The 23,040-nt window shown below is 43.2% G+C and overlaps 1 protein-coding gene across 2 annotated transcripts in view; it reads right to left on the bottom strand.

Annotated features, from left to right (window-relative positions):
* Positions 1-7,873: 7,873 nt before the first annotated feature.
* Positions 7,874-23,040, bottom strand: part of FBXO16 (F-box protein 16) — a 44,998-nt gene continuing 29,831 nt past the window's right edge. The window contains exons 10-11 of one of the 2 annotated variants that reach the window (XM_014556311.2): positions 21,339-21,441; positions 7,874-11,381 (exon numbers count right to left, since the gene is read on the bottom strand). In XM_014556311.2, the coding sequence (XP_014411797.1) occupies positions 11,340-11,381; positions 21,339-21,441 (145 nt within the window). In that variant the 3' untranslated portion in view covers positions 7,874-11,339. The remainder of the gene's footprint in view (positions 11,382-21,338; positions 21,442-23,040) is intronic. The other variant, XM_014556310.2, reaches the window with a different exon arrangement.

The following is a 23,040-nucleotide window of genomic DNA, read 5'->3' as shown; positions in this document are numbered from 1 at the left end:
ATTTGACAGACGTGACGGCTGAGTGCACTGTGTAATTCTGTGTTGGATCGTTTTGCTAAAAAAGGCGTTTTTGAGACAAAAAGTGGAAGTTGAGTGAATCTGGGCAAAGGGAATGTGGTAGTTATTTTATACTATTCTTTTGGTATACCTTTTCTCTAAGTTTGAAATTATTTCAAAAGAAAAAGAAAAAGAAAATTTATTGTTATAACTCCCCTCCTCCCCATTAGCTTTTTCTCTAGGCTTCTGTTCAATAGCAGCCAAGTGTCCAAGGTCAAAAAGTTTGGGATCATCTTTGATTCCTCCCTTCCCTTCTGCCTCTTTCCCCACCACCCTACCACTCACCAAGTTCTGTTTTTGTTTTTGTTTTTTTAATCTCTCTCAAATAGCCACCTTTTAAATTAAACTTTCACTTTTTTTTTAAATGACACTTCCTCACATAATCGTTGTAAGGACTTGCCTGTGAAAAGAATGTCTATAACATAAAGCAGTGTAAATAGAAGGTCCTGTTACTCCATCTCACGTCTGGATTACTGCTGTTTACTGCTGTAATCTCCTAACTGGTCTTCCTGTCTTTGGTTGCTCCCTTCCACAACCCATCACGTATACAGTTACCAGAGTAATCAGCCTAAAAGCTCACATTGATCCTTTGGGGGCCTTGCTTCCCACGGTTCACAGTGGGACTTAATCCACATTCCCCAGGAAGTCTGATGTTCCATGGGCTGAACTAAGGTGGTCTGCCCGCATATCAAATAACCTTGACCTTTTCCCAATGCATAGAGAAAAGAGTATGTAATGGGTAGAGTTTCCTCAGTTTGTAAGGTCCCCCCCCCCATATTTGTTTTTCCATCCTAGTCAGGATCCAAACTTTTATCTGCTAGCATTAGCAGATGACAAACTGAGTGAACAAGCAGCAAATAAATAATAACAAAGATTTGGCAACGGCAGATCGAATTTATTTCAACAGCTTGGTTTTCTCATGGGCAGATGGGCTGGTAGTTGTGATTGTTATAATGCGTGTCAAAGGTAGAGTCATTTTCTTTCTTAAAAATTGTTTCTTTTGGGGATGACGGAATGAAATATATCAAAATTTCATCATGAACAAGTTAGAGAAAACACTGCACTCCCAAGAAAATACCTTGGCTGCTTCTTCAGGGTTTTTCCAGCTTTATCACTACTACTCCCCTTCATGAAGCCTTGACTTCAGAAAAAGCTGTCTAATCTCTGCTCACATTTGCTTTTTTTTTTTCTTTGCATAAACCATCTTATCTCGCTGGAACTCTGTCCCAGCTCACGCCTACCCATCCAAATCCTGTCCAGCCTTAAAGGAACAAATCAACTCTCTACTTGGTGAAAATGTCTAAAATCACGATACTCTCTCCTTCTAACTCACTGCATGACTGTGAAAAGTGCAGGGGAAAGAACAGAATGGTATACAACAGTGTTCTTCAAACATCAGAGGGCATAAGACACACCTGGGGATCTTTTTTAAATGCAGAGGGTTTGTTTGTTTTGGTGAGAATGTTTACGTTCTACTCACAGCAAATTTCAATTACACAACACAGTGTTATTAACTACAGTCACCATGTTTTATATTAGATCCTCAGAACTTTTTCATCTTACAGCTGAGTTTGTACCCTTTTAACAACCTCTTCTGTTTCTATCTTGCCTCCAGCCCTTGGCAACCACTTCTCTACTCTCCGTTCCTATGAATTTTGCTTTTCTTTTTTTTTTTTTTTTTTTTTTCAGACTCTATAGATCAGTGGTGCCATCAGTATTTGTTTTTCTTTGTTTATCTTATTTTACTTAGCATAATGCCCTCAGGATTCATCTATGTGGTCGCAAATGTCAGGACTTCCTTCTTTCTCATGGCTTAATAATATTCCACGTGTATATACACCGTATTTTCTTTCTTCATTCATCTGTTGATGGGCACTTAGTTTCCGTATCTTGGCTATTGTGAATAATGCTGCAATGAACATAGGAGTGCAGATACCTCTTTGAGACCCTATTTAATTTCCTTTGGAATATACTTATCAGTGGACTTGCTGGATCATATGGTAGGTCTATTTCAATTTTTTGAGGAAGCTCCATATTGTTTCCACAGTGACTGCACCAATTTATATTGCCATCAAATGTACGAGGGGTCCCGTCCCTCCAGATTCTTGCCAACACTTGTTACTACTTGTCTTTTTGATGATAGACATTCTGACAGCTGTGAGGTGATATCTCATGGTGGTTTTGATTTGTATTTCCCTGACGATTAGTGACGTTGAGCACCCTTTCATGTGCCTGTCGACCATCTGTTTGTCTTCTTTGGAAAAAATGTCTCTTCAGTTCTTCTGCCCATTTTAAAATTAGATTTTATTTTATTTTTGCTGCTGAATTTTATGAATTCTTTATAGATTTTGGATGTTAACCCCTTGTCAGTTGGAAGTCAGGAAGCATGATGCCTACAGCTTTGTTCTTTCTCAAGATTGTTTTGGCTATTCAGGGTCTTTGGTGGTTCCACACAAATTTTAGGATTGTTTGTTCCATTTTTGTGAAAAATGCCATCGGAATTCTGATAGGAATTGCATTGACTCTGTAGATTGCTTTGGGTAGTGTGGACATCTTAACAATATTAATTTTTCCAATCCATGAGCACAGAATCTTTCCATTTACTTGTATCTTCAATTTATTTCATCCATGTTTTATAGTTTTCAGTGTACAGATCTTTCAGCTCCTTGGTTAAATTTATTCCTTTGTACTTTATTTTTTTTTTTGATGCAATTGTAAATGGAATTGTTTTCTTAATTTCTTTTTCTGATAGTTCACTGTTAGTGTATAAAAATGCAACTAATTTTTATATATTGGTTTTACATCCTCCAACTTTACTGAATTCAATGGTTAGTTCTAACAGTTTTTTGGTGGAATCTTTAGGGTTTTCTATACATAATATGTCATCTGCAAGTAGAGACAGTTCTCATTCTTTCTTTCTGATTTGCATGCCTTTTATTTCTTTCCCTTACCTAATTGTTTTGGGTAGGACTTCCAGTACTATGTCGGAAAAAAAATGGTAAGAGTGGACATCCTCGTCTAGTTTCTGATCATAGAGGAAAAGCTTTTCACTTTGCACCACTGAGTATAACTTTTCACTGTTGAGGGATCTTGTCATATACGGTCTTCATTATGTTGAGGTACATCCCCTCTACACTTAGTTTGATGGGAGTTTTTATAATGAATGGATGTTAAATTTTGTCAAATGCTCTTCCTGCATCTATTGAGATAATCATGTGATTTTTATCTTTCATTTTGTTAATGTGGTGAATCACATTGCTTGATCTGTGGATGTTGAAAAAGGCCTATCATTTTATTTTATTTTTTTTAATTGAAGTACAGTCGATTACAATGTGTCTATTTCTGGTGTACAGCACAATGTTCCAGTCATGTATATACATACATATATTTGTTGTTATAAAACATAGGTAGTTTCCTGTGCTATACAAAAGAACCTTTTTAAAATCTATTTTTACATATAGTGGCTAACATTTGTAAATCTCAAACTCCCAGATTTATCCCTTCCCACCTCCTTTCCCTCAGTAACCATAAGATTGTTTACTAAGTCTGCAAGTCTGTTCCTCTTTTGTAGATGAGTTCATAGTGTACTTTCTTTAGATTCCACATATGAGTGATATCATATGGTATTTGTCTTTCTCTTTCTGGCTTACTTCACTTAGAATGATAATCTCCAGGGCCATCTGTGTTGCTGCAAATGGCATTATTTTATTCTTTTTTATGGCAGAGTAGTATTTCATTGTATAAATATACCACAGCTGCTTTATCCAGTCATCTGTCGATGGACATTTAGGTTTCTTCCATGTCTTGGCTATTGTAAATAGTGCTGCTATGCACATTGGGGTGCATGTATCTTTTTGAATTAGAGTTCCCTCCAGATATATGCCCAGAAGTGGGATTGCTGGGTCATAGGGTAAGTCTATTTTTAGTTTTTTGAGGAATCTCCATACTGTTTTCCATAGTGGCTGCACCAAATTTACATTCCCACCAGCAGTGTAGGAGGGTTCCCTTCTCTCCACACCCTCTCCAGCATTTATCATTTGTGGACTTTGGAATGATGGAAAGGCTTATTGTTTTAATTCATCCATTTCTTTTAATCATTAGGGCCACTGTCCATAATCCAGTGCATCATCATTTTATCCCTGGATTGTTGCTGCAGTAGTCAGTTTACCTATATAGTCTTTTCCCACGTGAATTGATCCTGTATCTAACTTTTTGGAAATGCTCATTTTATCTCATCATTTCTTGATGCAGGCACACACAGAAGCTCCTTACTGCATCTTGCTCAGGTGCTGCCTGCCCTCAGCCCCACCCTCCCACCGCCCTTCCTGCTCTGCCTTCACAGGGTGTCAGTCAAGCCTTCACTCCCCTCCTGGTAACAAACTGCCCTACCTCCGTCCTCTTGCTCCTACTTTTGCTGCCTCCTCTCTGCCTATCCAAGCCTTACCCTTCCTTCAGGACTTGGGTCAAGATTCACTTTCAGAACTGCTCTTTAATTATTACAGCCCATACTGTGTTCTTTGAACTACAACTATGCTTAACACTTAAAATGAAGACTAGAGCTTTGAGGTTCTCTAACAGTTTCTTGCCTACAAGGAAACTCCCTGCTACATTGTAGTTTCCTTGATTGCCGGGATCCTGTCTTGCCTTTAGAATCCTTATGGATACGGAAAAGAAACAACTTTTTTTTTTTTTTAAAGTACAAAAGGATGGCATCTTGGTTAAACACACTGATGACAAGCAGATGGGGGCTCATGAAAAGTCAGTTATTGGTGTTTCAATGATATTAGCAAGGGAGTATTTATTTATTTGGGCTTTTCCATAAGATGGCCTCATAACCCAGATGCTTGTGTCCTCCCTAAATTCATATGTTGAAATCCTAACCTCCAGAGTGATGGTTTGACTATTTGGGGCCTTTCGGAGGTGATTAGGACATGAGGGTGATTTAGTGGGATTAGTGCCCTTATAAAAGAGACCCCCGAGAGCTCCCTCACCTATTCCACTAGGTGAGGACACAGGAAATGTTGCTGGCTGTGAACAAGGCAGAGGGCCCTGGCCGGACACTGAATCTGTCAGTACCTTGACCTTGGACTCCCGGCCTCCAGAACAGGGAGAAGTAAGTGTCTGTTGTTTGTAAGCCCCCAGTCTGTGGTATCTTGCTTTAGCAGGCCAAACGGACTAGGACAGCATGAGAGTACAGTTGCCCTGAGGTTCAGGTTGAGACCAGGTTTTCTGATTTAAGGAGAGTGGAGATTGAAGAGAAAAAGCAAGATACACATATAACTTGCAAGAAAGTGAGATGAAGGAGGGGAACAAGGCTGGGTCACATGAAAACCCTTTTAGGACAAGTTGTGAAGTGAGGAGTAAAGAATGTGAGACACCTGAAAGAGGCTTAAATGAGAACGCACCGTCCCAGGACACCAAAGGGGGTGGAGCCAGAGCCCGGGTGGGTGGGACACAGTCTTAGCAGGGGTCGTTCTCAGAAGCCTTGGTAAGAAACAGGGCTGTATCTGAAATGGAGTTTAAACACACATCTCTGTCTCTCTGTCTCGCTCATTCTTCTACCTTTCAGTGTATACTTTAGTAGAATTAAGTAGATTCACATTGTTGTACAACCATCAGTATTATCCATCTTCAGAACTTTTTCATCTTCCCAAACTGAAAGTCTGTTCCTATTAAATACCCCGTGCCCCTGGCACTCCCATTCCACTTTCCATCTCTATGAATCTGACTACGCTGGGAACCTCGTGTAAGCAGAACCACACAGTATTTGTCCTTTCTCCATCCAGGTTATAGCATGTGTCAGAAGTTCCTTCCTTTCTAAGGCTTAATTGCATTCCATTGTATGGATGTACTACACTTTTGTTTACCCATTCATCGGTCAAGGGACACTTGGGTTTCTTCCACCTTTTGGCTATTGCAAATAATACTGCTATGAACCTGGGTGTACAAATATCTCTTTGAGTCCCTGCTTTCATCTTTTTGGATATACACCCAGAAGTGGACTTGCTGGATCTTATGGTAATTCTGTTTAATTTTTTGAGGAACCACCATATGATTTTCCATAGTGGCTGCCATTTGACATTCCCACCAGGAATGCACAAAGCTTCCTGTTTCTCCACATTCTATTTTTGATAATACCTATCCTAATGGGTAGAAAGTGGTTGGTTAATTTTTAAAATAGATGTTTCTTCTTTAGACTGTAAGTTCTTTAAAAACTGTGAATATTTGTTTGATTTGGGTGGAATCAAAGACTTGAGCTGAATAAATATTTCTCTAAAGGTATCGGTATAAATATTCAAAGTCTCCCAAAGCCTCTCCCCAGTAGAGGTAAAAAACATGTTTTCAGTGGCGCCTGAGTTTTGAAGATACAGCCCAGTGGGCAGAAAAGGAGCAGCTCCCTGGACTCAGATAAGAAGGGAAGGAGCGCCCTCTGGTGTCCTTTGTCTGCCAGTGTCAGTAAATAAAGAAGCCAGCTGAGACATGAACATCTCAGATCTGGTGACCCACCCTGCAATGACAACAGTCAAACTCCAGTCATGTGCCTACTGCGTGAAAGAAAATGTGAGAACATGGAGTGAGTGAAACTTGGATCTTTTGAAGAATTCCCAATCTAAAAGGGGGACAGGAATACAATACATGCAGAAATAATAATAGGATACTCTAAGCAAAATGGATAGATTACTATGTGAGTTCAGAAGGATTAAGACTCTGCAGAGATAAATCGAGATTCACATCCAAATGTAAAGCTGTGAGGCTGGGTATGATGGAGCTCAAGTTGGCAATGGGCTTTCTCTTACGGCTCCAGCTCCAGGGAGTCCAAGTCCTAGGAGGGCAGCCTCCATGGAGGGGCCACACGGGTCTAGCTGTCAGGTTTCCAGAGCCTCTTCTAAGGTTTGGACAAGCTCACCTGCGCACACCCATCTTGTGGGGAGGGGCCCTGAGGACTCATCCCGTGGTCCTTCCGTCCCTGTAGCGTCCTGCCCTTGGCTACCTATCCCTTGAGTTCCATCTCCGGACACTCCCTCCCTCCCTCCCTAAACAGGCTGTTGATGGACACACTGTCTCCATAGCTTCCCTTACCTTGATGCTTACAAAGATAATTACATAGGACGTATGGCTTTGGGGCTTTTGCAGGCATAATCAGCGTGGGGACCAGTTACAGAGCATTAAGAAGCTCTTTTGCAATCCTTGCTCCAGCAAGCAGCCTTCAGCTGGCCTCTTAGAGCCCTGGGAAGGGTGGGGTGGGGTTTAGAGTCCTTCCCTTGGTCCGCATCCTTCTTGAATGCTGAATGAAGACAGAATCAAGGCGTGGCATTAGAAGTGACAACGTGTGCATTTGGGTAGAAGCAGGTGCTCATCAGCATGGTGGAAAGAGCAGTCTTCAGAGTCAGACACACCTGCGCTCAAAGCCCAGCTCTGCTGCTCTGTGGCTGGGACTCTGCCTCCACTCTGCAGCTATGAGATGGGGATAACAGTCCCACCCACTACCTCCTATGATTAGAGTATGTAAACCTTTAGGAAGGACCTAGTGCGACAAATGCCCCCTGCTTTCCCTCTCTCGCCCCAAACCTCCTCCCTATCCTGATGTTCCTGTCAGCCTCCTGACAGTTCAGGCCTGGGACTTCTGGGGCAGTTGCACAATAACTGAGATTTTTAGGTCAACAGAGCAGCATGGGAAGCAGAAGAAGGGCTGCTTTGTCTGTCTTCTCGTGGAGGATGCTGGGGGGAAGGTATTTCCAAAGCATCTTAATTACTTCCTGAGACTTTTTCCAGTTTCCCAAGCCAGCATCTGAGAGTCATCCTTGATTTTTCTTTCTCCCTCACCTCCCACAACTGTATTTCATCTGTAAGTTCTCTTACTTCTTAAGATGTTCCTGGCCCTCTGGTTCTCTCCATCTCCTGCCATTATTTTACTTTAAGTCACCATCATCTGTTCCCTGGAAAAACACAATGGCTTCCCAACTGCAGTCTTGTCCCTCTTCTTTTTTTTTTTTAATTGATAAAACAACTTTTTTCTTCCCATGGTGGGTAGTAATTAGGTTTATTTATTTATTTAAAACAGAGGTACTGGGGGTTGAACCCTGGACCTCATGTATGCTAAGCATGCGCTCTACCACTGAGCTATATCCTCTCCCCCGCCTTAATTATCCAGCAGATAGAGCTGTTTCTAAATGCAAGTCTCAGCACGTCGCTCCCCTATTTAAGATTGCTTATTGATTGCTCAACTACCTCTAAGAGAGTCTTAACTCCTACAGCGGCTTGGTTCCTGCGTGGGCTCCTGCCCCCTTTTCCAGCTTTTCTCCCACCAACCCCGCTGCAACCCCTGCTTCTCTGTGCGCCAGTTCCACTGAGCCATTTACAGTCCCTGGATAAGGCACAGTGACCTATGCATTCCCTGGACGTGGAACTTTAAGTGCCTAAACCAGGACAGCCCTGGGCAAACCAGGATCGTGGTCACCCTAGTTTCATCTCGGGCCTCCGCATACCTTCCCCTGAACGCTTCCCCTTGTCTGACCCAGCCCTGCTTACTACTCGGTACTCCTCAACCACAGTTTCTACTTGGACATCACTTCTGCAGCTCCCAGGAGGTGGTTTATTCCCAGGACAGGTCTTTGTAGGAGCTGTCACAGCAAGCTGTCCCTGCAGCCATCACCATCACTGTGTCACAACGGCTGCTCTGTCTTCCTCACAGTTATAAACTCATTAAAGGCAGCAACAGGTTTTTTGTTTTTTTTTTTTTTTTGGTCCTACCTATATTCCCAGAGCTTCTTAGCAACGAGTCTCGCACATAGGTTCAGTGAAGTTTTCTTGAATATCAATATAAATTCATCTTTATCAGCTGTTGTCTAATTCATATCGCTGTGGGGGATGTTATGGACTGAATGTTTGTGTCCCCTCTGAATTCATGTGTTGAAGTCTTAACTCCCAGAGTGGCTGTATTTGGAAATGGGGCCTCTAAGGATGTAAATAAGGTTAAATGAGGTGTTAAGGGTGGGGCCCTGATCTGATTAGTGTCCTTATAAGAAGAGACATCAGTGAGACACACTCTTTTTCTCTCTCCCTATACTGTCTTGGAAATGGACCTTCCAGCCCTCTGTTGGGGGGAAGATGTTGTATGGATGGGAGACAAGGACACCCCCCACCCCGCCAAACCCTCCCAACCTGCAGATTTATGAGAACAACAGACTGTTGAAAGCAACTACATTTGGGGTTGGTTTGTTTCACAGGAACAGATGACCCGGTACAGCTTAAGACAAGACATAGCCACTCCTACTGGACGAGTACTTCTTTCTGTTGATTGTACCTCTGCCCCAGGAGATTCTGGTTTATTCCAGAGCGGGGCTGGGGACATACTCCAGACTGGCCCATTCAAACATATTCCTGCAACGTGACTGGCTCCAGACATAATCAGAGGGGTTCACTGGGGCAGAGTGGGGCAGAATCCTGCAACTGCACCCCCTACCCCCACCCCTGCAGCTGACACCACTGCCCCTGGCTCCCAGGGGCCGACCGTGTGGGCTCAGGCCCCTGGAAGAGGAAGCTAACTGACAGCTGTCTGCTTCGCCCCTGGGAAGAGCAGCAGGTCTCACTCCTGGCGTGTTTTCCTTCTCTCAGTGCCACACGTTAGCCTCACCCTGGGAGGTGCAAACCAGGAATCCACTGTAAGTTGGTCGTGTTTTGTCTCCACCGATCATTCAAGCATCCAAACCACTGTATCCTGGGCCATCCCACCAGGCCACCATTTCAAACCATTCAAAAATACACACATTACAGTATACAGAATAAGAACGTAAGTGCTCAACATGGCATGATTGACAAACATATTTGTCTTCCTAGCATTCTGCTTTACTCACCCAAATAAGTATCCTGGAATGGCAACTTCTGGGACCTTGAAATGGTGACAGGAGTAGGTGGCTGAGTTGAGAATGTATGATGAATATTTTCACAGCTAAGTAGCATTTTCTGTTCTCCAGTAACTCTTTAAAGCCCATTGACGTTGCCTGAATTTCCATCGTAATTCCTCCTTTGGAAATGTCTACTGTGGCTCCTCCATCAGCTGCTTATTCCTTATTGTCCTCCTCAAATCCTCGCCCTCCCCGCCCACTCCCGGGCACACCCGTCAGCCCCACTCCCTGCCTCAAAGGCTGACATTGACCAGCTGTAGCCTCCAGGCTTCTCTGTTCTCTGACTTCTTCCTCTTTCCTCCCTGCCAGGCCCTGACTTTCCCAGTGATCACAATGTGCAGTGTACTACTCTGTGCCTGGTAGCTGGGTGGCCCACTCCGGGGTTCCGCTTTACTGGGTTCTAGGAATAGCATGACCTTTCTCTTCCGTCCTTTCAGGCTGAAGGAGGAGAAAGGTTTCCGCTGTTGCTAATTTCCAGGTGCCTCGCCAACTCGTCTTGATTCTCTTAGCCCTGCCCATGGGGAGTGTTAATGGGCTGAGTTGCATCCCCCCAACCAAGTTCCTATGTTGAAGTCCTCTCCCCCCCAAGACCTCAGAACGTGACTGTCTTTGGAAATAAGGTCTTCAAAGAGGTACTTAAGGTTCAGTGAAGTCATATGGGTGGGCCCTAATTCAGTCTGACTTGTGTCCTTATAATAAGAGATGAGGACACAGATGCACACAGAAGGAAGACCGTGTGAGAACCCAGGGAGAAGGTGGCCGTCTGCAAGCCAAGGAGAGATGCCTCAAAAGAAACCAACCCTGCTGACACCCTGATCATGGACGTCCAGCCTCCAAAACTGAGAAAATAACTATCTGCTGTTTATAAGCTACTCATCAGGGGGTGTTTTGTTATAGCAGCCAGAACGGACTCAGCCAGTGGCACTTTGTTATGACAGCCGTAACAAACTCAGACATCACGGTCAACAGCCCCATCTTTAAACTGCTCAAGCAGCCCTGGGAGTGTGCTGGCTTCCAGGACCCTGCCTCATCCATCCCTTTATCAACCCCATGGTACCCTCAACATTTCTATCTAAGTTTATAAATATGTCAACCTTTGTGTCATGAATACTTTTTACTGAAACACTGTATCATTTGCACAATGAGGTACCTAGACTGTTTCTAACAGAGGAACCAAGGAACATCCAACTTTCCAACCTGCATTGCGTCATGTCATTTCTAGAGAAGTCCTTTCACATCTTTAAATCATCTTCGCCTATAAGGCCTGGGGTAATGCTTGAAGCCTGGAGTGTCTCTGGAGATGCTGCATGAGAGTTTTTGTTGCTGCTTCGGTGGCTGGGAGCCCCACTGACTGAGGAGGAGGCCAGGCAGGATGGGCTAAACCTGCAGAGGGGAGCTGAGCTCTGCACTCAGGGAAATCTGGGGACAAAAAAGATATCACTAGAGTGAGCATCGTTAAAACATCAGTGGAAGCTGTATCATTAAACTTATTTTAAGGATAAAAAACAATTTTATAAATAGGGCTGAATGGGATTTATTGAGACTTGCCAATTTCCCCACCTTTCCCCTCATGCACTCTTCACCTTGGGCTACAAATAACAAGCTCCCTAGTCTCCAAAGGGCTTTCACAACCATGTTTCATTTGAACCTCAAGAAAATTCTGCGAGGTAGGGAGGCAGGGGTTAACATCTCTGTTTTATGAATACATGAAACTGAAGGACAGGTAGGTCAAGTGCCAGCTCAAGTTCATGGAGCTAGAGGTGTTAGAACTGGGTGGGGAGACGTGTGACACTTAGACCAGGTGGGCATTGGTGGAGCTCCCACCTCTGATACTCCCTAATCTGCACATGCACACAAAAGGCTAACGCCACAGGCTGACATTCCAACTGAAACTCACAGTGAGAAAGGATTTCTCCTCGACATCTGGCCATAGCAGGACCGGAAGAGGGAAGAATGAGAGAGCAAGGGAAAGAAAGAAAACCAGCTGAGCTTGCAGGGAGCAGGAGGGATCTTCCCTCGTGCATTCACCCTCCTCTTGGCCCCAACTGCATGCAGACTGACAGAGGAGATTCAGCAGATGTACAGAGGCCGAGCCTTCCCTGAGCGCCGGCCCCCTCCTGTGACTCCATATTCAGCTGGCAGGTCCCAACAGTCAGATCACCCGCTGCATCCCTTTAACGCCCTGATGGGTATGCTTGCAGCACATAGGCTTTCTATTAACCTGGGGAAAATCCTACTCTAGACTTTCATTGAATCAGAAGTTGCCTCAGCCAATGACTGCTGCCTCCAGAGAGCCAGGTCCCTCTTCCTCCCCTTCCTTCCAGAGGCGCCCTCCACCTCCAACTTGCCTCACCTGCTGTCTTTACTCCTTCTCTAAATCTAACTGTCTGGGAAGCCCACCTTCTCCAAGAGCCTTGAGTGTCCTGACCCTCAAGGATTTCTGCCTCAGCTGGATTCCTGAAGCCATTATTATCCTGACTCCTAACTTGGCGCTGAACATACACTCTTGAATGTTAACACTCATTTCTTTTTTCTTTTTCTTTAATTTAAGTATAGTCAGTTACAACGTGTCAATTTCTGGTGTACTGCATAATGTTTCAGTCATACTTATACATACATATATTTGTAGTACTGGTTTCTGAATGTAACTTTTTTGCCTCCTGATGAGGCTGTCAGCTCCCTGAGAGCAAAGCTGGCATCCTATACCTGCTTGGTACCTCCCTAGAGGGAGATCCATGCATATTTGCTGATGACTTTTCTGGGAAAGAGTAGGCAAAACTGGGGTTAAACAAAGCTGGTTGTTAGAATCTAAGAGGAGAGGGAGGAGGAATGGGAGTAAAGCATCTTCCCATGTTTGAAGTTTTCAGTGTTGCTTTAAGATCGGCGTCCAGTCAGCATTTTCAGCGTTGTTCTAAGATTAGCCTAAGGTAAGATGACAAATAGAAGCGTTCCTTTGCGCTATTTTAGGAACAATGAGAATAAAATAATACCAGTTGAATGAAGAAAAAGCCTAGGTTTCTGTGATACAAGAATGGGCTGGTAACACCTCATCTGTAACAGTTTCAAGTTTAATCCTATTACAGTGCAAAGCTTATTTATTCACTGTATTTGAGGAACCCTTTCCTCCTAAGTCCCCCGGGGAGGTTCACAGGCCCAGGCAGGCTGCTCTCAAGTTCTCTTTTTTCACTGTGGCAGGTCCCAGGGGTTCCCCCGCTCCCCTCCTCTCCTCTTGGTAATTGTCACCACCTACACAGACCGTGGCTTCTCATTCTTCTTAGATGGGCTCTGGAAAATGGTCTCCCTACACCCAACTTCCTCGCTGCCCCTGAAAACAAACTCGCAGACCCTCTTCATTTTAAAACTTTAATGTCCACTATTACAAGAAAAAAGACAAGATTTAAGGGGAAAATATGGGGAAGGTATAAAAAAGTATACAAATCTGACACTCTTGGACCTTGGTCCTGAGCATTTGACGATCTGGTTGAAATAGCTGGAAATTTCTTTTTTACTAACATTGGGTACTGAGAACCAGGTATGGCTCTCTTGACACAGGAGAAGCCATTTTTGGCCTAAGTCACTGTGATCCAAGCCTGGCCACAGTGAATGCCCTTAAACAGGTCTCAGTAACTAATGATCTTAAGGGAACAAAGTAAAAGCAATCAAGAAACAATAGCTCAGTGATAAGACAGAGTCCTAGATATTACAATCTGATATGTATCTTCCAGTTCTGCAGAATCTAAGGCCCAGGTTGAGGATGGAAGGACCACGTTGATCTTTTCTGATCCTCTTGACTTCTATCAACTAAGGCTTGGACTCTGTCAACCTTGGCCCCAATTCTATGCTAAATTCTCCTCTACTTAAGCCCCTTCATGAATATGCATGTACCCTTAACTTCAAACTTCCCCAGTTTTGCTGTTGGGGAGACACTGCTTTGTTCGGAAAGATCCCCAGCGTTCTCCTTCCTTGCTGCAAGTAATAATGAATCCTTCCTTCTCCCACTCTTTGGCTTGATTGTGTCTTTTGGCTCGACACCCACCAAGAGGCAAATCCAGTTTTTTCGGGTAACAGATCCACACCAGGAGGGTGACAAACCCCAACTCCATGGGGACAGAAGCTCCTGTGCTTGGGAGCCTTCCAGACCTTGCCCGAAGTGGCTTTTCATCTGACTGTTCATCTGTGTCCTTTAACATATCCTTTAATACACTGGGAAATGTGTTTCTCTGAGTTCTGTGGGCTGCTCTAGCACATTAATTGAACCCAAGGAGGGTGTTGTTGTGAGACAGGAGGGAGGTAGGCAGGGCACAACCATTAAAAGAATGATGTAGCCGTTTAGGATACAATATAAACTGGTTAGAACCAACCAGTCCCAAGATGGCAGATTTGACTTCCAGTTGACCTTGAGCCTCATTACACACTCACCATAACACATTAGCTGCTAAGCGACACACTCCCAGGCACCATGACAGTTCCCAGGCTGACCATAAAAGGTCAAAAAGTAGGCAGTAGCCCAATTCCTGGAAATCCCTGCCCCTTCCCCAAAACAGTTGGAATAATCCTCCGATGTTAGCATATGAAATTACCCAGCCCACAAAAACTAACCATCTCCACACCCCAGGGCCACTCTCCCTTCTGAGATGAACCGCATTCTGTTTATGGAATGTATATCTCTCTAAATAAACTTGCTTTCACTTTTCTATGGCTCACTCATGAATTCTTTCCTGCGCAAGACAAGAACCTTCTCTCGGTAACAGTTGGAACCTCTGATCTATAGCTGGTTGGTCAGAAGCACAAGTGATAACCTAGGCGGTGACAGGTGACTGAAGTGTGTGTTGAGGTGGGAAGGAGGGGAGTCTTGGGAGACTGAGCCCTTAACCGGTGGGATCTGAGCTGTCTCCAGGTAGACAGTGCCAGAATTGAGTTAAATTGTATGACATTCAGCTGGTGTTGCAGAGAATTGCTTGGTGTGGGGAAGACCCCCACCCATTTGGTGACCGGAAGTACTGGAAGTATGAGTGTTCTGCATGCGAAGTAAAAGCAACAGATAGGCTGAACTGAGATTTTCCCCTACAATGGGAGGGAAAGGTTGGTTTTTTCTGTCACACTGGGACTCATCAAACCTTTTTCTTCCTGCTCATCTTTGCTGCCTTGCTGTGAAAACCCCTCTCTTTTCTTGCCCCAGACAACTCCATCTCCCCAGCACAGAGACTTAACAACAAGGACTGTCTTAGCCGGAGATGGTTGAACCTTATTTCAAGTGGTTTATTTTAAGTTCTGAGCACTCTGAGACCAGGCGAGGCTTAGTTTACTACCGTTCTGTCCTACATTCTTCCTTCAAGACCTTTTCCTACAGCTCCTCTGACTTCTCCCCCTTTTCTCTGTCTTTTAAAATAATTGTTAATTTTTGAATAGGTTACTTTTCTGCATAGTTCAGCACTGGAAATAAACAAAAAAGGACAGTGAAACACCTCCCTCCACCTCATCTCCCAGCCCTTCAGTTCCCTTCTGCAACCAATATTATCCTTTTTCGTGTGTATCCTTCCAGAGGTAGTTTATGCACTGCAAGCAAATAGACATATAAGATGCAAATATATCCTCCCCATCTCCTTTTTGATACCATTGGTGTTATACTACAAACACCATCACTTTTTGTTCACTATATATATATGATAGTATGTGAATGGGCGTGTGTATGTGTGTGATTGTTACAAATCAAAACTTAAAGAACTTCCTCAATCTCTCAACGGTTGTACTATAGTCCATTTACGGATGAACCATATTGACAGCTGTTTGAGCTGTTCCCAATCTTTTGCTCCTAGAAACAATGCTGATGTAAGTCATCTTTACATTCAAGCAGGTCCGCCTGCTGTCTCCTGTTTTCTGACGGGCTTAGGGTGCCAACGGCCACGCAATCTACCAGTAATCCTAGGACTGGAGCATCATCACAAAGAGTATTCCTCTCCTTGATCTGATACCAGATGGAATCAGGTAATCTGAATGTATTTTTCTCATCAGTTGAATTTATGGTTCTTTTCCTAGAGAGGTTTCGCCAGTAGTGTCTCTCCATGTTGCTATCACATCTACACAAAGCCACGTGTTACACATCAGCATTCTCCGGGGTTCTTATCAGCATTCTCCGGGGTTCTGTTCTTGGCCCACTTTCTGGGCAATCAGTGCCTAAATCTTCAACTGTTGGATTTATACCTCTCGCCTCGCTCTCCCTCCTGAGCAGGTAGAATCAGTCCTGTTGGAGACGCCAGGGTAATTTACGATGCACAGAGTGAGAAAACAAAGGGCCACAAGACAGAACAGGTAAACTATGCTCTCTTAGAGGCAAAGGAGAAATGCAAAGACTCTAAGTAGGGGTCCTGCCTGAGAGTTAATTTTGCCCTCAGGATTCTTAGCCATTAGGCATTTTCTTCTCGTAGGTATCAGAAATTAACAAGAGCCAGCACTGTAGTTAGAAGGCAGGGGAGGGCACACAGCACAGAATTCATGGCACTGAGTTTAACTACACACACACTATCCCAATCTGGGAGCATGGAATAGAAATCCCGACACAGATGAGGAGGAATGAGCAGGCACAAGATGTTAGAGGTTGTGCAGGAAAAGAAAATAGATGACTTATGTTTCTGTACAGCTCTGGATGCAACCATCTTTACACAGCAGAAACTGTGAGGGAGAAGACAAAGGAGAAAGATAAAGAAAAGTGGGAATTAAGGTAAAAGTGAGAAGGAGAAGCTTATGCCACAGGCTAGAGCCTCCTCCTGGCCACCTGGCCGACCCCCATCAGCCTCTTGCAGCTCTCAGCATCCGTGCTCTCCCACCCTTCCTTGCCAGCTTAGCGGGGGTCTGGTGTGATTCCCATGGCTACTATGGCTACTATTACCTCTGCTGGCTACCAGTTACTGAGTGCTTACTTTGAGCTCGGCACTGTTGTTACTAACTCCACTTTACAGACCAGGAAGTAGAGCCTCCAAGATTGTTAATAAGTTGGCCCAACTCAGCGAGCTGTTAAAATTGTTCAGGCACTGAACCTAGGCTGATTAAGTCCCAATCCTGGGCCATTGGTCAGCAAAGTGAAAAATAAGGTATTTAATAGGGGAGAACACAAACATGTATTGAGTGTTTAAGATACACCTGGCATTTAGTCCTCACCACAGTCCTGCAAGGGAGGTATCATTAGTCCTATTTTACAGATAAAGAAACTGAGGCTCAGAGAGGTTAAGTACTTATCCAAAGTTGCACTGTTTAGTAAAAGAGCCCAAGTCTCACCAACTGCAAATCCCATATTCTTTCTGATTCTTCTTCCAAATAGCATTCTCAGGAATTTCACTGATTGAACTGAATCATTAAAAATCTCTCCTTTAGATATTTTTAGTTCTGCACATCCAAACCAAATAGACATTATAAAACAAACACGGGGGTGGGGGCAGTTCGTTAGGATTTGGAAGAAATCTATTAAAGATTGCCTGCAAGGAAGCAACTGTGTAAACTCTGTTTTGTAAATTCTCTTGTTCTAATTAATTATGTTTTCTAAGGTTCAAAGAAAAAGATGGGAGATAAACCAGTTTCCATCAGTTTCTAATTAGGATTCATGAATATGCTGGATTCTTTGTTGGTATTCTATGTAAAGTCACTTTAGTCACAACAGTGTCCCTCAGGTACTAGATGGGAGAGAGGATCTTCGGTCTGCAGCTTCATATTTTAGCCTGGAATGGACTTTAAAGATGTAGTTTAAACATTTTATAAGTGGGGAAATGAAAACTCAAATGGGTGCGTGGCTGCCATTTAACAGTAGAGGTGAGGCTAGAAGTCAGGGTTTCCTGATTCTTAAACCATTGTTCTTTCCAGGACATAAACCAGGAATCACTTTCGAGGATACTCTTTTTTCCTCCTCTTTTGACCCAGAAGGAGGAGGGGTGGGAGTGAGAAAGCTTAAAGAAGAGTTTTTAAAAGAATCAGGACACTAAGAATCAAGTTTTCCTGGAAGGCAGTCAAGAAGGTAACTGCAGAGGCTGGAGTCAGCAGAGCGAGGAAAAGATAAGGTCTTATCTAAAGCAATTAGAGTAAGCAGGCAATTAGCGGCTTCTGTTAACGCTGTGAACAGCAAGCTTTTTGAAATCCTTGGCCAAATCAGCACCTAGAAAGTGAGGACTTCTAATCTCCAAGAAAAAGTTCAGTGTGAGACAAAAGGTATCTGTTTTTATACTTAACTTGATTAGAAAAAGAAAAAACAAAAGACCTGAAACAAGATGGCAGCTGGGGTCCTGGGAGTCCCAATTCCAGGGCCTGGGAAGTCTGAAGCCCACCGCCTTGGTTTTTATGAATTGTCATGAGGGGATTTCGTTTTCTTGGTTTCTAGAGATTTTGCTCCCAGGTGTAAACTGAGTAAAATTTATTATAGAGATGGAAGGCAGGGTTTACATCCCAGTGATAGCCAAATTAATTTGATGGGCATAGATGGCGCACCATCTACCACTGACCGCCCAGCTCCCCTGCCTGGTCTCAGCTTCTCTCAGTCTGGCTGGCTTCTCTCTCCTCGTCCTCTCTTTCCTCCCCCAACTCTACTCCCCCGCCCTCCCCTGGCAGGAGCAGAAACAACAACTCTCCCTTTAATCTACAGCCGGCGGCCAGACAGGTTTTCCCTCCTCTATAGTCCAACCCCTCCCGACAAGTGGCTCTCCCCCAGGGAGACAGCTCCCCTTCCCCTTCCTGAAGAGGACTCACGGGGCCAGCTGTTGAGAGTTTGGAAAAGAAAAAATTTTTTTCACATCTTTACACAAGATGGGAAAATCTCTGACGTCTAAGATGGTACCCGGCTATACTGCAGTGTTTATATTTTTTAATTGCTTTGTTCTGTATGGAATTTTTTAAAAATAATAACTAATGGTAGCGGGCATTTCTTGTTATTTTATATACTTAAAAAAAAAAAGACCTTCAAAATTGCAAAGCATTAGTGATCAGATCTAGGCTTCTATCTTCTATCAAGGATTCACACCAAAAGGTGGTTCAGTGAAGCGGCTGCAATGAGGCAGCACTGGAATTAGAAGAAGAAAAGGAAATCAGGTGCCTCGGATGGAGAGGGGGAGGTTTTGAAAACTCAGACCTAATAGTAACAGAAAACATCACCAACTCACAGCAACATATGTGGATTCGCAACTGTTTCCCTGAGAATGTTTCTTTTTGGAGAGGACTCTCATATTTGAAGACTCTGAGTAATGACAGGCAAAAAGTGAAGATGTCGCGGTGGCCTGACAGCCACGCCCCGGAGAGATGACCTAAGGAGTATTCTTCGGACTCTTCCATTTCACAAAGCTTTAGCTTCTCCCAGTATCACGTGCCCCTTTTCGGCTTAGAGGGGTTAAGGAATACTCGAGGGCCTCGTGCTCGCCTACCCATCAGGCTTTGGCAATCTGTGTCTCATTCTTGTCTTCACAATGTGTTCCCCTAAGTTTTGCCGGCTCACCTGTTTGTCTAGTTCCTCCTGAATCTTCCTCGATAAACCTGTCTAAATGATGCAAGAACTTCCTATCAAAAGAGTGTGTGATCTTCTCCGCTGCAGTCACACCCGGGCTCCGCAGCTGCACACTTGTCAGAGTTTCATTTGCTCCCTGCTCTCCTAGGTCCTCTCACTGAATTTCCTCAGTCCCCATTTCCTCTCCTCTCAGGCCCCATATCCAGCATTTCTTCATTTTTACAAGCACCTTGCCTCGCATAGGAGGTTGCTCATCTCCTCAGAGCTATGTGGCCCACTTACCTGCCACCATGTGTCGGGGGGGCCTTAGTCACATGCAGCCTGTGGCCCAAACAGCCCTGCTTATCCGGAGGACACTGCTACGGAGTCAGAGATCCCTGCTTACTTTTGGAGGGTTTAATTGTGCCTTATGCATCTTAGCCGAACTACTAAGCAGCAACAGTGGTGCTAATTAGCATATTTACATAAACATACAGACCGATACAATCACATTTCATTTGTTAACAGCTTAACTGCTCTCCACCATTGTCTAATTTGCCCTGGTTTCCCTTTCAGCTTTCATTCGCTCAACTTGTAAAGTTTTCAATTTATAATGATTATTTTAACTTAAGCAAGCCCGGCTCCTGTGTGACAGACAGTGACCGTCAAAAATCCACAGGGAAGGCTTCTGTTTAGCCTTTGATTTTATTTTGTTTTTATTTTGCTTTTTAAGCTGGAAAAATGTTCGACTGTGTGGATGATTTGTAAGCATACCTTACGGATCAACTTTGATCGCCCTTCAAATTTCCTGTTCTCCTTTAGACTTCTCTTGGCCTCGGAGGGGCTGGGGAGCCAGGCAGAAGCACGACTGAATGGCCCAGGTGATAATCCTCCTCAAGTTACTTCCCTCAATAATGGTTTTCACTGACAATTTTACTGCTCTGTTTTAAGCTTTCCCCATCCCCTGGGCATCTGTACATATGTCTATGATAAGCCTCATCCAGCCCAACAAAATTGGCCCCTCAGAATACAGACTACTCTATTTTTAAAAGCTCTTCTCTCTCTCTCTTTTTTTTTTTGAACATAACACTTGAAATGCATTTAAACAGAAAGTAATTGGGCTTTAAAGGAGAGCCATAAAAGTGATTTATTCATGAGTACACATTTACTCCTCTCCCAGTGGACATCCATCTGATGTTAATGTTCCTTGAGTGTATATCCTCAGCCCTTTTCTATCCTCACGTCTACTATGAACTTTTTATTCCAACCTTACTCCTTTCTACTGTGCTCCAAAGACCCTCAGATGTGCTGAAAGGGATCCATTGTGGGTACAGAACCACAATCTGGGAAACTCTGCTATCAAATAATAATGCTCCCTAGTCCCAATCACTGACTTTATTAGGTAGTCAATTAGGTATTTTTTAATTAGGGAAAGAAAGTTCTTCATTTTTTTCCCTGACGTTATTTGAAATGCACTTTTGTACTCATGCTGCACTGGTAGCAGGAACGCTATGGAAAGCATACCTTTTTCTTAGAGCCGTGGAAACTTCATTCTACAGAGAAGTAATTTCTATACAGAAATTTCTATAGGTCCCCCTCCCCAACACCCCAAAAGACTCACAGCAGAAGAAAGAACCAATGACAATAATGTTCCCTTCAGATAGTGTAGGTTTCAAAGTAAATTCATAAACATCAATTCATCTAAGCTTTTTTTTTTTAAACAGGTGAGAAAACAGGCTCAGAGAGTTAAGATAAAGGACATTATCAAGGTCACATAGCTTGTCAGTCAGTGTCAGAGACCAGGATTTAAACCATCACTTGATGATTCCAATAAAAAAAAAAAACAAATTCAGTCTCACAAATAGAAATCCAGCAATTTTCATTAACGCTTTGATGGGGAATCTTTTGTAAGCAATACTTACCAGTGAATGTGCTTTTCTTAGTTTAGATCTGTCCTGCAATTTCTTTTTCTTATCACGTGACTGTCGGCTGACCTCCGGGGTCATTTCATGTCTTTTCCTTCTTCTGTAAATTGGAACGCATTGGGGAAAGCACAAATATTATTTTAAAGCTTTGGTGTTGGCATAACTATTTGTCCACTTGATTTTGTTGTTCCTGTGGTTTAAAAGATTGTTTTCACTCAGCTGGAAACAAGCCAGATGTCCATCAACAGGAAACAGGTTGAATAAACTCTGGCACATCCAACAATTGAGGACTATGAGCCTTGAGAAAGGAAGGCAGAATGCTTCTTGATGTAACTGTGGGGTGATCTCCAGGACATACTGGTGCGTGAAAAATGGGGTAATAAAGTGTCATGTCATGTGTGCTACCATTTCTTTCAGAAAGGTGTGTGTGTGTGTGTGTGTGTGTGTGTGTGTGTGTGTGTGTTTGTTTATATTTTTTTAACTGGAAGGGCTGTACCACAACACTTTGAAAAACAGTTACCTATAAGCAGGATTCCCAATCAGGAACAAGCAATAATATGGAGGAGTAGGAACAGAAGCGAAACTTCTCCAAATACATCTTGTTTTGTATTTGACTTTGGAACCATCTCAATTTTTCCCAGAATTACAAAATAAAACGAAGGAAGAAAATTCCTAAAATCTAAAAACAAGATGAAACAAATGATCTTGTCTATCAAGTTGGTGGCATTACCCCACACAAAGGAATTACTTCATGGGATTTTAAGACAGTAATTTGTCTGAATATTCTTAGTAGTAAGGACAAAAACAAAGGTAAAGAAATCTTAAGAGGGGGGAGGGTATAGTTCAAGTGGTAGAGTGCATGCTTAGCATGTACGTGGTCCTGGGTTCAATCCCCAGTACCTCCATTAAAAATAAATAAATAAATAAACTTAATTACCTCCTCCCACCAAAAAAAAAAAAAAAAAATGTTAAGCTGTGTTTGTATCATTATGAGTATTTGTTTTTTAAAACTATCACATATAATAGGATAAAGTAGGGATCCACAAACTACAGCCCAGAGGGCAACTCAGACTCATGCCTATTTCTGTAGATAAAGTTTTATTGGAACACAGTCATGCCTATTTTCGCATATTGTCTATGGTGGTTTTCAGGCTATGATGGCAGAGTTGAGCAGCTGGGACTGAGATATGGATATGGCCTGCAAAACCTAGTGCATTTGCTGTCTGACCCTTTGCAGAAAAAGTTTGCCTAAAATAATGGACCAAGGTTGATCATCAAGGGCCACAAACATCAGAAAAGCAGAGACAACCAGAAATTATGTGCTTTATGATGGAAGTATATGATCATTATATACTCAAGCCTCTAGATCTGACCACCAGTGTGACATTGAACAGGAGGCAGAGGAACGTGTTCAGCTGCAGTGTTGGGAGGACAATCACCAAAATCCAGAAGGTGAGAAGTTTTACAGGATAAATGACTGGATTTCTATAACAAACAACATGCAAGGGGGAACAAAAAAAAAAAAAAAGGACAAAGAGGAAATCTATGGATCGAAAACAAAACAAAGCAAAACTTATGTGACATGGATCAAATGCAATATGTAGGTCTTACCTGGAACCTGATTAAACAAACTGACGGTTTAAAAATATCAAACCCTTATGAGACATTCAAGGAAACCTGAAAACTGACTTGGTATTTG

This window comes from Camelus ferus, chromosome 31 (genome assembly GCF_009834535.1).
Source record: "Camelus ferus isolate YT-003-E chromosome 31, BCGSAC_Cfer_1.0, whole genome shotgun sequence".
Taxonomy (NCBI): domain Eukaryota; kingdom Metazoa; phylum Chordata; class Mammalia; order Artiodactyla; family Camelidae; genus Camelus; species Camelus ferus.
Note: the sequence above shows the minus strand (reverse complement) of the source record. Positions and strands in the feature narration are given on the sequence as shown.